At 30.6% G+C, this 14,346-nt stretch overlaps 1 protein-coding gene and 1 long non-coding RNA gene across 3 annotated transcripts in view; one reads left to right on the top strand and one right to left on the bottom strand.

Annotated features, from left to right (window-relative positions):
* Positions 1-14,346, bottom strand: part of LOC127711450 (uncharacterized) — a 344,411-nt gene that overhangs the window by 22,843 nt on the left and 307,222 nt on the right. The gene's annotated exons all lie outside the window — the stretch shown is intronic.
* Positions 22-12,655, top strand: LOC127711402 (poly(U)-specific endoribonuclease-A-like). Its single transcript, XM_052217433.1, has 6 exons — positions 22-139; positions 3,209-3,309; positions 4,696-4,797; positions 7,747-7,981; positions 8,952-9,096; positions 9,715-12,655. Exons 1-6 carry the CDS (start codon positions 126-128, stop codon positions 9,967-9,969), a joined length of 852 nt encoding a protein of 283 aa, XP_052073393.1. The 5' UTR covers positions 22-125; the 3' UTR covers positions 9,970-12,655.

Genomic DNA, 14,346 nt, shown 5'->3' with positions numbered 1-14,346 from the left:
GAATACCTTTTGACTATTCATTGTCGCCTAAGGGCTAAATAAACCTGTCAAGTGCTGTCAAAGTTGAATAAGCTGTTGACGTGGAAAAAATACACTATTATATATTATAAAAAAACTGTTTAATTATGGCAAATAGAGGGTAAGTAAACATATTTTATTTTTCTATGCACCCTTGAAAACAATTTTAATTGGCAAAATGACTATCATTGTATCAAACTGCAAATAAATTGACAATTGCTTGGTTGGGTGTGTCTGAATACAACATTCCTGTGTGGGTGCTTTAAAGTTATTCTTTGAATCACTGTTAAAAACAAACTGTTAAGACCATGGCAAAATATGTGATATGAATAACGGATGCTTAAGAAATGTAGCACCAAAAATATGTTTATATTATCATGGCTAATGAATGGGTTGTGATCTAGAAGTTCTAAAATGCCTATGTAATTTAATAATCAGTCTCTGGACTGAAAGGGATATTATGTTAAAAAAGTAAACGATGCCAGTTTACTGAACCAGTGAATCATTCATAGGCCAAATTTTGGAATAAATTTATGGCACTATATCCATAGACAGTTGAATATATGCCTCAACATTTCTATATGTTATATATATATACATATCTAGAGTTTTGCTTTTTCTTTTGTGTTTATTTTTTTTTCTATTCTATATTTTGTCATTATATATCATTAAGAATTAATAATAATCATTGTAATAAATTGTTTGTAATTATACTGCCCTCTTCGGGCGTCCTTGATTGACAATGAAAATTTTGTATTGTATTGTATTGTATTTCCTAAAAATGAGATATTTGTTGAAAAATTTAAACTGAACTGTTAATGACTTACAATTAACTTTACAATCTATATATAGGATACAGAGTCTGATCTATAAAATTGCGTTTGTCTTCTAAATCTATTGTAAATTTAAACACATGTTAAATAAAAACTTAGACAATGCTATTAAATGGTATAAAGAAAATGATATGATGGATAATAACAAGAAGACAAAATGTATGCTTGAGCCTTGTAACGGATCAGAAAGAAAACTGGAAAACTGCAATGAAAGTTTATATGTTTTATCACAAGATACTACATTTGTACTTCTTTAGATAATCTCATGGAAGATTTACATGTTATAATTGTTGAATGATTTACCTTTGTTCAATAACATTATTATTATGATCATTATGATTTTATTTTATATACTCTGTCACATCTGTTTTGATTAAGATGTTAAATCCAAGACACTTGTTGGGAAAATGCCACACACTTTGCATGTTGTAGAGTACTAGAACCTGACAACAACCTGTGCTAAAAGATCTTTTAGACCTTATACACTGTGGGAGATTAATTTATTTCAGTCTGTTACTATATTTTATTTATTCAGGGAATGTAACAAAGGCACTATGGTCTCCATTGATGACAACATGTACTCTTTTTTTTTTGAAAAATCATATACCTTGTAAAAAAATGTGATAATATGAGATGACCCTTAATCCATATAACTTCATTAAGCAAGGGGTAAAGCAATTGTATTTACCATGGTTTGCAAGGCTTCATTACAAAATTGAGAATGGAAACAGGGAATGCGTCAAATAGACAACAACCCGACCAAAGAACAGAAAACAGCCCAAGGCCACCAATGGGTCTTCAACACATTGAGAAAATCCCGCACTCGGAGGCGGGCTTCAGCTGGCTTCTAAACAATTATGTATACTAGTGCAGCGAAAATGGATGTCACACTAAACTCCGAAACTAATAAATGAACAAAAATTAAAAAAACATACAAGACTTAACAAAGGCCAGAGGTTCCTGACTTGGGACAGGCGCAAAAATGCATGTGGGGCTAAACATGTTTTGTGATATCTCAACCCTCCCCCTATACCTCTAGCCAATGTGGAATAAACAAACACACAGCAATACGCACAGTAAAATTCTGTTCAAAAGAAGTCAGAGTCCGATGTTAGAATAGGTAACAGAAGAAACTAAGCAAAATGACAATAATCAACATAAATTAACAAAGGTCTACTAGCAGTTACTGACATGCCTGCTCCAGACCTCAATTCATTATGTATACATCGGATGAGTGTCTGCTTTTGCAACACTTGGTGTTTAGCCAATAAGCCATTAAAACAATCATTCAATAAGTCTGAAAGCCGAAGGTTTACATTGATTAAATATTGAATCAGCTCTGACCTAGGAATTTGAACCAATATACAGTTTGTGTTTGATTTTGAAAAAAATCATACCCATATTGAAGTTAAGTGTTGACTTGTGATAGATTCCATCTTAGATAAAAGTAACTTTTTTTGCAAATTGATTATACAAAGTTATCAGCATCAAGCACAAATGTCCTGTCTTGATTTTCAAGATCAAGGTTGATAAATCAGGATTATAATAATTAATAAGGGATAAAAGGGGCACTAGCTGTCAAATTCATGTTCACCAATTTGACTCAAATTCTCATATTTTATTTATAACAATGTAAAACATTTATCCATATTATAAAAAGTCTAAAATAAACAATTTACAGGGCATGGGCTCGAGAATATGTAACTTTGTTTCGTGTGTATTTAAGTCTAGACGCCATCTAATTAACTATCGCGTTGACCTCCGGAAACCTCCGACGGTCATATAAGCGATATAAACATAAATATAGATATAAATAGAAACGAACTTGTGCATTTGGATTTTTCTAGGTCTGTTTAATTTCATATTATAGATTAAAAATATATGTTAATCATCTTTTTTACCTGTATAAGAATGATATTTTGTGGATCAAATCAGTCAATCAAATGATTTACCTTTGTTTCACTTTCAATGTTGACATTTTTTTCCTTTAAATAACTCAACACGCATAAATCATGTGTAATCCATCTCTAGCTAAGGGGTTAAATTGAAGTTCACATGAAAAGGATTCAATGAGGTTGAATTATTCACTTGCAAGTGAATAATTCATCATCAATGTTTCTTAGCTTATTTTGACAAAATTAAACCATACTGGTAGTTAAAAGCGAGTTATTATTTCACTATTTCACTTTCATAAATGATTGAACCAAAAAAATCCTAATTTTAATTTTTTATGTATCTCGTAGCTAGTGCCCCTTTAAACTATCTGTAAGTGGGTTTGTGAGAAGACACATTGTTATTCTGTGCAGTGTTCTGAATTTATATCTTTTACTACAGTGTTGTTGTATGTCATATTGCAGGTTTGATCCAGATCCAGAATTATCTGAGATTTTAACCAAATTATGGGAACTAGATACAAATAAATGTTACCCTGGAGATGATTTTCAAGTTGATTTGCAGGGTATGTATGAATACCAGGGGATGTAGGTAAAATTTCAAACTCATCATTACAGCACAAACATTTAGGATTTACTGTATGTGTAAATAAATATAGTATCTACAGACAGTGCTTCTTAGTAGATTTAAAATTTAATGACTGTTTGTGCATTTGTTTTTTAATGTAATTTGCTTACCTTTTGTTACACTATGAAAAATATATGACAATATTTGATGGTGTAACACAAAAAAAAACATTTTTGGCAGATCACAATAAAATATTGTCAGAGTTGCTTTGCTTACATATTGTAAAAAAAATCCAACCTTTGCATCTTGTACAAATGCAACAATACTGGTCCAGTACCAGTTACTGTCAGAAATTCACAGTTTTCTTAAATAATTGTCAACAAGAAGTCTGTAGGGAAATATTCTTTGAACAAAAAAGGGTTACCAAAAGTTAGGTTGAGCCCCATAGACTTAGACTTTAATTTCTCTTTTTAACAACGAAAAAAAACACATTACTGGTATACTAATTTTAGCGGAAAATTTTAAAAGTACTTAATGACCAGTTACTATCACTTTTGAACTTGTCATTAAATGATTGAATTTACATTTAATGAAGAACTTTTGTTAATTGGACCATTAATTTTGAAGGTCTCCTTTCTGCCCTTAATGTGAACTTTATATATGTCACTTGATATCAACTACTTACTTGTATTGAAGTGACTATAGACTTTAATTTAAAATTATAAATATAAAGCAACGACGTCATGTCCCCACACATGTATCTTCATGCGACCCGTTTTATTTATAGAAAATTCAACATTTCCCTATCTTAATTGGATCAAACAAAACAGAGTTTTTACAAACGAAGTAAAATTATTTGTCTGAAGATATCAGCAGTCTATTGTTTTATGGAACATTTCCATTATTAAATAAAATATCAGGTGATGGTAAATGGTAACTGGTCCTTGACCAGTATGATGTTTCTTCAAACTCAATTGTTATATTTCAAATATTTCATATGCCTATCAAGCAATTACTAAATGTAAATATAATTGCAGATAAACTTGTCCAAACATTGTTCTCAGATTAGTAATATAATGCCTTAGATAAAATATCCCATTGATGATAAATTAACTCAAGTTTACTTTTGACTGCAAGTAACAGAAATTAGTATCAACTTCATAAATGGACAGAAGACAAAAAGCAACAATGATGACAACTGTCAAGGTTCATGATTTTGAAGGCACATAAACATCTGGTAGTCGAAAGTTTATTGTTGCTTCACTGTAAACAGTTTTCAGTAGTAGTAATGGCACTGGATCATAATTACTAGTATCTAATATTACATTTATAATAAGTTGAACACAATTTAACCTACCATATACATGTACTGCTTTTTTTGTAGGGTATGTCAAGAGTGGTAGGCATTTAGAGAGAGACAGGGCACGCTACAACTTGTTTGAATGGGTGAATGATGAAAAGGTTTTTGGAAGGAAAACATATAAAAGTAAGTAAATTTAAAATAAGGTTATGTTAAAGAATACAGAAATAATATAACACTCACTCACTCACTCAATCCGGGAATCATCAAAAATATTGAACAGTTCAATAAAACACACCAACACCGACTAATCCAAAGAAATGCACTTTGCATATATCTTAGACCATATGTCGTACAAGTAAAAAACACAATATAAAATCTGACCAGTTCAGATGAATATTATCATTTTAAAACCCATAACACTAACAAACAGAAAAACAAGTAGGTTGATAATACATTGTATATACTGTTAACCCTTTAATATGTCCAGTGGCAAATGTTTCACACATATTCAGAACAAGAACAAATTAAACGCTAAATTCAGTTAGACAGGTTGGACATGTTCTAACTGTTTGCTAATAATTTTTCAGATTGTGATAAGACAAGTTTTCCACCAATCATATTTCATATTCACAAATATGCATTTTAACAAAAAAGGTAATAAAAAGTTTTATATTTCTTATAGAACTAAACTATTTGATCGTTTTTTATTCTTTAAACAACAGTTATATGTAAACAAAACTCATATTGTATATACACTTAACATATTACTTAAACAGTCCTTAATAAAGTTATATCCAGTTACCTTGAAATGCAACCAAAATTACCACCATTTCTAAATCAAAATGCCATGTAAAGACTTTAATTTTATTATGGACATACTATCAAACATGGATGGTTTTAAACTTTAAAGGTAATTCTTTTATGACATAAAGATGGTAAAATTTCTAAGAATGAACAATCATATAGAATCCATGAAAATTTCAAATACTTAAAAAAATGGATAAGTTTCATTCAAAGGAAGAGGTATGATAAGACCCTTTATCTGGCAACAGAAATTCTACATATATTGTATATTTGACCTTTACACATAGATTTTGGCAATATAAGAGATGAGCCAAGGCTTTACCCAAAAAGATATTTAAGGTTTATATAAAAATAATGAGATGTGGTATGATTGCCAATGAGACAACTATCCACCCAAGTTCAAATGAAGTGGATGTAAGCAATATAGGCAACAGTACAGCCTTCAACAATGATATGACCCCTTCTGTAGGTCAAAACAGTAAAACTTCAGAAAAAAGTCACATACCATTTTGTACATATACCAAAGGGAAACGTTGTTCAAAGCAATACTGTTAAATATTGCATTGCATTTAGTATAAAATGGGGATTTGGTGGCAAATAAAGCCAAGATTTTTGCAAAAAACCCACAGACTTTATTACAGAGATTTTTGTTTTAAAATTGTAAACATAGATAAATCACTTGTTTTTCCATGATGTGCTTGCGTTTAATGTCTAAAAAAGTCCTAAACAACCGTTACAGTCCAAAAAAACCTCATGTTGAGCCACTAAAGTCGAGGGAGTCCTAGAAGTTGTATGGGAATAAGTCCCTTTTTAGACTTGTTTTAACCAATGTCTTTATTTATATACTTGTTTGAGGGATATCATTGCTAGCACTGCATGTAATAATCCTTTATCTATAAAGCACTGAATTGTCAAATAAAGGAGTACCATTGGAAAGGCTGTGGATTTTTTATGCCCCACCTACGATAGGAAGGGGCATTATGTTTTTCGGTATTATGTTTTTCGGTCTGTGCGGTCGTTCGTTCGTCCGTCCGTTCGTCTGTCTTAGTACACATGTTCCCTATGATATGATCTTTCTAATTTTAATGCCAAATTAGAGTTTTGACCACAATTTCACGGTCCACTGAACATAGAAAATGATAGTGCGAGTGGGGCATCCGTGTACTATGGACACATTCTTGTTTATAAAATTTCCATATGTTAAGCATTGAAACAACAAAAGGGTACATTATCCTTAACCCACATTAAAGAATTCATATTATACATCTTGTACCAATAGTTATTTTTGGGGCAAGAGTACTATAGGACCTTGGCTCATATTTTGAAATTTGAATATAAATGACAAGATCTTGATGAGCTGTGCTTTTCTTGCAGTTTCTGAAGATGGTCCTCACAATTTTCCAACAATATATGTATATTGTTTATATATGCATGTGATCACAGATTTGCTAAATGTGTTCAGCTTTGCTGCGGTTATTAGTCCCCTACCGACTTCATCGAAGGGGACTTTAGGCTTGCACTCTGTCTGTCTGTCTGTCAAATCAGTTTTCCACACTTTTTTCTTCGTGCTTGAAGATATTGATTTGATATTTGGTGTATTGCTTTATCATGACAAGTTACCAATCAAGTTTGAATTTTGTTCCGGAATGATGATTTTGTGCAGAATTATGGTCCTTGGACATAGAAAATTCACTCAAATAATCGTTTTTCCACACTTTTTTCCATCATGCTTGAAGATATTGATTTGATAATTGGTATATAGTTTTATTATGACAAATTACAGATCAAGTTCAAATTTTGTTATGGCCTGATGATTTTGTGTAGAGTTATGGTCCTTGGACTTAGAAGATTCACTTAAATAATCATTTTTAAACCCTTTTTAGTCATGCTTGAAGATATTGACTTGATATTTGTTATATTGTTTACACCATGACAACTTATAGATCAAGTTAGCATTTTGTTTTAATACAAAGAATTTTAAACTGGTAGGGGACTATGTAGTATGTATTGTCATACAATACTCTCAGAATGCTTGTTATTCTTCTTATGTAATTGCAGGGGGAAAAGGCAGTATACATAAATGGTTAAAGAACCATCAAAATAAGTCAGGGTTATTCCATTATTCATACATGTAATTTATACCATAGGCAGGCAAACAATTTTTTTTTAAACCATCAATAGATAACTTGTTGTAGACTTATCTTAAGTTATAAATAAAGGCAAGACACATAGAGATGATGTCAGATTGCCTTATGGTGTGCTTTATAGAAGTGGAATAGCCCTATGTAACATGAGATATGACATAATGAATTATACCTTGTTTCACAGCATTTAAAGATTTACTGGATAACTATGAACTTGAGTGTGGTGAAGCAGAGGTTGTCACTCCAGAAGAAAAGAAGGAAAATGTTGCTTTTGTGGATGCCATAATGGAAACTGATGTGATGCAAGAGGCACATAAATACCTTGTATCTAAAGGAAAATCACCAGAACATGTTGGCCAGTTTAAATGGCAACTTTATAAAATTTGGTTCAGTTTAGTACGAAGAACAAGGGGAGACAGGTAAAATTGATATTCTATGTGATTGAATTAATTACAATATGTATTATTTTTTTACTTGTACTAAACCTGTTATAGTGCATAGATACTTGAAATAATAACTTTAATGGTATCAATTTTACTGCACCAGATGCACATTTTGACATTTTCATCAACTCAAAATACAAATAGATATTGAAGAGCTGATAAATCTAAAAAGGACCAAAGTAGCCAACCAGGAAACACCTTCTGGGCTATGCATGAGGGAGATGCATTCTTAATTTAGTATTTAAATGATTTTCAAATTTTTTAACAGCAAATTTCAATAAAACAATATCCGTATTTCATGCCATTACCAAAATACTGGCTACTCGGCTTGTTAATACCCTCAGGGACTAACAGTCCAACAGCAGAGGTATCAAACCAGTGACAGTACATACTGGTTGTAATGAAATTAAGAGGTCCAATTTGACTGCACCAGATAGTCATTTTAACAATTTATGACTCTTCCGTGATGCTCCCAGCCAAAATATATGTAATCCATAAATTGAAAAATCCAAAACCTTATTCCAATACGTTGAAGTTGTGCACCTACTATTTTAATTTTTGATCTGAATGAATTTTGGGTTTCCAATACTGTTGATTCATTTACTTTCGTGGGTATCAATTTTCTTGGACAGAGGAAAAATTGAATTTTTGTGGTCATTTGACTTCTGCAATACAAGCCTATAGAATATTTGTACCTCATTGAACATTTAAAATTGTGGTTAACCTTTACCCATGAAATCCAAGACAATTTGTATCCAATGATTAATAATGAATATATAGTAACAAAACACACAATATTTGTTTATATTATTTGGAGATGGCAGTCAAAACACACATTTTCTTAGGGAAGACTCATACATTATATTTAGAAGATAAAGGCAGATTTTTAAACCAGTGACTAAAAACTTGATCACATTATTTATATAACTAATAATTTATTTAACAGAGACCAAGATTCAAGCAGTTTTGAACATGTGTTTGTTGGAGAAGGTAGAGATGATCAATTTATCGGACTTCATAATTGGATTCAGTTTTACCTCCAAGAGAAAGCTGGAAATATTGACTATCATGGTTACTTCAGACATTCAACTGTAAGCTATGATATAAATGTTTGATGTAAACCCTTTGGAAGTCCAGTTTCAAATGCAACAGTTGACTGCAATATTTAGTTATTCAGCAACATCTACCCTTCACACAAAGTTTTTCTTAAAATTTATTGTTTTTTATAATGTCACTCTGTGTGTTTTATAACAGATCATGAAACACTTTATAGATTACTTGTTTTTATTATATAGGAAACACACACTTTCTTTTACCATAACTGACTTTCTTCAGTCTACTTTATTTACAGACAGCAAGGGTTGACTAAACTAAAGAAGTGTGGCCATCCCAGGATTTCTCCAATCTGGCAGTAAAACCCATGCTTAAAGAGGGGTGTCCATTTTGTCTGCATTGGGGCTTTAAATCCAATGCCTTGTGTAGGACGAGTGCCATGATTTTTCCACATTGAAGAACCCTTAAAACAATTCTTTTTGAAATCCATATTTAACCTGTTGCAAGGTAAAATTGATGTATCTTGTGCTCTTAATTCAGCTGTTCGTTTGGCCTGCTTTCTCATTGATGTATAATCTGCAATGCCTTTATTCAAAGTTATCATCATTAGAACCATGACACTACAACAATTATATGTTATTATGTTATTTATTTAGGTACAAGATGATGAACACTTCAGACTGATTGCTCTACAGTTCGACTGGAGGGAAGAAAAAGGAAAACCTATTAGTAGCTGTTTTCTGGGAACCAGTCCTGAATTTGAAATAGCAGCCTACACCATTTGTTTCTTACTTGGAAGACTGTGTAAAACCGATGTTCAGTTAGGGGAATATGAAGTAGAGATAGATGTCAAACCTTTTGCTAAGAACTATATAGGCACAGCATATATTGCTGCAGCAAGAATGTACTAGTACTGTTTTAATTAGATATTAAATATTAGAAGCATCTATTTTATAGCAATAGTAAGATCTTTAAAACTTCATTTATAATTATATTTCCGTCCAAATATAATTTGAAATTGACTGTTGTGGATGTCAGTTCAACAATTTTTTTTTTCACACAGTGCACATAATTCTTCTGATGAATGATTTATTTTTTTAGAACAGTAATACTTCTTGCCTTGAAATCATATAGCTTGCCTTTCACAGTTAACTTTATTTTTTAGCTTAGCTGGCATGAACAGCCAGTGTTAGCTATTGACATCACTTAGCATCTGTCATTTGTTTATTTACAATGTGAAATGCAATTGTAATGAATACTGGTTGTACCAGTAGCATGCAGATCAAACAATACATACGATTTTGTTAGGATGTGATAATGAACATCAATACATCATCTTTAATAACCATACATTCGTAATCAAGAACTGCATACATAGTCTTTGAACGAGTTAGAATGTCAACTTTCATTATGGTTAACCGATTAATCAGTTAAAACATTATCTGAGTAACCGGTTAGTGAAAACTGTTCAATTTGACAACACTATATGATATGATTGTCCCCTTTGGAATGGTATTGGATGCCCCCTGCCAGATATTGAAATTCATTGTCAGTATTATGCATGGAAGACAGGTGAGCGAAACAGGGTCCCCAGGGCTTCTTGTTATTATTTGAGATTATTTAAGTATACCACAATTGTTAATTTATGAAGTGTTCATATGTTTTGTAGTATTTTTTTTCTTTACTGTACTTATCCAAGAAGGTTGGCCTGATCCTCTTGGTTAGGAAATTAAAATTATCTGATATCATTGTCTTTTCTATTTTAAGTAATATTTTAAGTTTTCCTATGTTAAAGTGCTTAATTCAATGATTTACCAATTATACTGATCATCCTACGCAACTTCCATGACATTTTCAATAATGGGTGTTAACTTAATTTAACCTAACAATAATTGCATAATATGCAGAATATTTCTGCTATATTTGATTATTTATAGATTTTAACAGCTTTATCTTTTTCTTTTCCTGAATGCTGATTAAAGCAGAAATTTTGGATTTTACTTTGATATTTTTCTTTTGAACTTTATTTTTGTCAGATACAATGCTGCAATTCTGACAACAATGGTCAGTTTCATGACTGCACAACAATACCAAAAAACAACCAACCTCCAATTTCTTGACTTTTCTTGCAATAGGATAAGTATGTGAAATTATCTAATAGCAGTAATAGGTCAAAGTTTTCCCTAGAAGATTTCAAAATAGACTTGGACTTTAATGAAATGTTCATTTAATATATACAAAGTCACAATGTGATAATAATAATAAAATTGTTGTTCAAGTTCACCTGTTTTGTACCTTTTTACGTTGTAATTTCAAACAAATTTTACATTTTTTTTTCTAATAAAAGTTAATATATTCTTCATATGTATGAATTTTTTGTACTTTATATACATTGTTACATAGTTCAACTAAATGAATGTTGTTATCACTTTCTGCTGGTTTGAGGTTTTTTAATTGTGCCTTTAAATGAAATATTTCAGTCTCAATGTCGAACAAATGTATTTAACTTCTTTTATGAAGAATATTTTTTACAGTATCTGTATAAACTGATGAATTTTTATTAAGAAAATGACTATCCTTGAAGATATAGAAGGCTGATATGATCATCTAATTCATTTTCAGTTTCTTATCTTGATAAAGAAAAGATTTTGATTTTTGGTAATCCGGTTTAGGGTTTTAGAGTTATTGCCCTTGACAAGGTTACATTGGTTAAACTAGTTTCATGGAAGTTATTCAGTGAATGTCTCAGTCAACATATACATATACACATTCATGCAACTACAGTGAGGTTATTAGATAAATATGTCAAAAAATATTTTAGGACTTCGAAGTTATTCATAAGAAAAGATTATTGAATTATATACACGTAATATGTATTGTTTAAGGAGAAATAAAGCATTGTGCAACACAAATAATGTTGTAGAAAACTACCTCAAACAAAGTGTTCATGTACATCACTACTTTTTTGTACTTCCAAAGTTTTTAAATGAAACGATAATTGTATTTACTACAATTCACATACACATTTACTCCAAACATTATTGTTAATGTAAGCTGTATTTGAATTTTACTTTGAAGAATAAAAAAAACAATTTTTGTTCATTTTTTTAATGATGGAAACAACTATTTTTAAATATAAAATTTGATTAAAATTGATATATTCAGAAATAAAAATCTTTAGATAAAATATTTAAGAAAATTATTTGAAACTCATATGTCAGTCTTTCTGGGGAGAAGTTACTAAACCACTTGCTCAATTTGGATAAAAAAAAACATGTTGGTGACATAAATGGCAAAGTTTGTAACTTCTAATTGCTGTGTAATAAAGATACATTTTTTTTTTATTATTTTTTATAAGTTGTCTCCAATTAAACCAGGTATTTTATTTTAACGTGTGTTAAGTAAATACTGCCATTATATTTTACCAGTTTATGCATTATTTTTTTATATATAGAAGAAAACTTTATATTCAAATATTTCATATTAACCTTTTTCTTTATATTAATATGTATAAGTTAGTCTTGTTTACCTAATGCAATATGTTTAAAAGGACATTAATTTACAACTTAGTTTTCAGAATAAATTTAGATCTTCCAAGATGTTGTCTCGTTTATACACAAAATACTCTTAAGGTTATTTAACTGCTCTTTAAAGATCTTCCTAGATTTGGTCTATTTTGATGATGATGGATGGCTTTTAAACATCCAGTAGCAAATTAAATAGATATTCAGAACGAGAACATGTTAATGTGATAGGAAAATGAACCCTGGTTTGTACTAGAATTCAGAAAGGCTGAGCTGGATTTTTCACATGCTAGTTTACAATGAAACAGTCTGCAATAAAGACATGTAACCCTACACAGACACATTCTTTTAACTCTCTAGGCTGACCAGTCTTTGCTCTTACTCCTAAATGCTGCATGCCTAGCAGAGAAGTAGAAAATATTAATTTTCATGTCGTTGGGTTGAACCGTCGGGGGAAGTGAAACCCAGGTTCTCCTGCACTTGAGGCAAGCACACTTCTTAGAGACCAACAAGTCAGTCTGATTAGATGAAATTCTCCAATGCTATACCACTACTCTTTGAGGTCTTGAGAGATTTTTATGTCAAAGATAAAATGCTATGCATCCATGTTCTACCAAATACAGAGTAACTATTACAAATAGCAAACACAATCATAGAGGTAACATTATGGCTCTTATACAATTTCTCAGTATTCAAACTAACTCAAGAAATAGTATCTGATGAAAAAACTGCAGTATAAAGTATATACATGTATATGAACAGAATGTATCATTTTAGTCCTATTCAAGTTTGGAATTAAGGTACCTATATTCCAGAAATGTATTTATATATTACCCTCGGTTGACACAGATGTAAATTGTTGCTTATGGTTATCATAATAATACTATAGTAATGTACTTTGACTCATATTTGATATTTTGAAAGAAATATTTAATTTGGAACTTTGATTAAAATTTCTACAGTATTTCTATTGATTTTTTCTGTATTTTTTTGGGGGATTAGAATCCTGTAATCTAGGTATTCGCATTTATCTTTGGGTTGATGTCAAAATATCAAATATGAAGAAAGGGAAAATTTGGAGTATATATCAATATGACAACAACCCAACAAAATTACTTTACAGATGGCAAAATAAAGCCTTTAACAACAGGCAAGCACTGTTATCTGAAAGCCTTTTTAGGACTTATTTTGGGCTAGGGCAAATCAAACTATCAAATATATGGTAAGTTCTTAATTGCCCTAAGTTTAGATAGATACTTTATTCTCTAAAAACTATATACAAGTTTACAGAGAAAGTACAATATAAATACAAATACAATAATTTAGGGTAAACAGATGCAGTACGATAATGTAAAATGAAGTACAACTTTATGACATGTATAATAAACGTTTCAACTAAATATGACAGTCTGGTGTTATACATTTACATGGAGGGACTAACCTTTTTATTAATACACTTAATAAATGAACATAGTTTTCTTAAAACTGATTGTTATTTAGTATTAAACAGTAAGAATATTGACATTATATTTGGACTATGTGAAAATTTACTTTTTCTATAGGTAATGCATGGTTACCTGCCCTAAATTTATATAAAATAAAAATATTTTTGTCATCTAGAATGTTTAGATAACTCTCAAAGTCTTACATATTCTTGAACAGTCTATAGTTTATCCATTTTGGAGAATTTTGTATCGATGAGTACCACTTGTTTGTATTAGTCAATAAGCCTCATCTTGATGCTCTTAATTAGCCATTTTGAGA

This window comes from Mytilus californianus, unplaced genomic scaffold, assembly GCF_021869535.1.
Source record: "Mytilus californianus isolate M0D057914Y unplaced genomic scaffold, xbMytCali1.0.p SCAF_1, whole genome shotgun sequence".
Lineage (NCBI taxonomy): Eukaryota > Metazoa > Mollusca > Bivalvia > Mytilida > Mytilidae > Mytilus > Mytilus californianus.
This window is presented reverse-complemented; position numbering and strand designations above follow the sequence as displayed.

What these genes read in the sequence shown, in the direction of transcription:
- LOC127711402 (XM_052217433.1), top strand. An exon ending in TTTTCAAGTTGATTTGCAGG is followed by an intron (nt 3,310 to 4,695) that starts GTATGTATGAAT and finishes CTTTTTTTGTAG; the next exon opens with GGTATGTCAAGAGTGGTAGG. An exon ending in TGGAAGGAAAACATATAAAA is followed by an intron (nt 4,798 to 7,746) that starts GTAAGTAAATTT and finishes CTTGTTTCACAG; the next exon opens with CATTTAAAGATTTACTGGAT.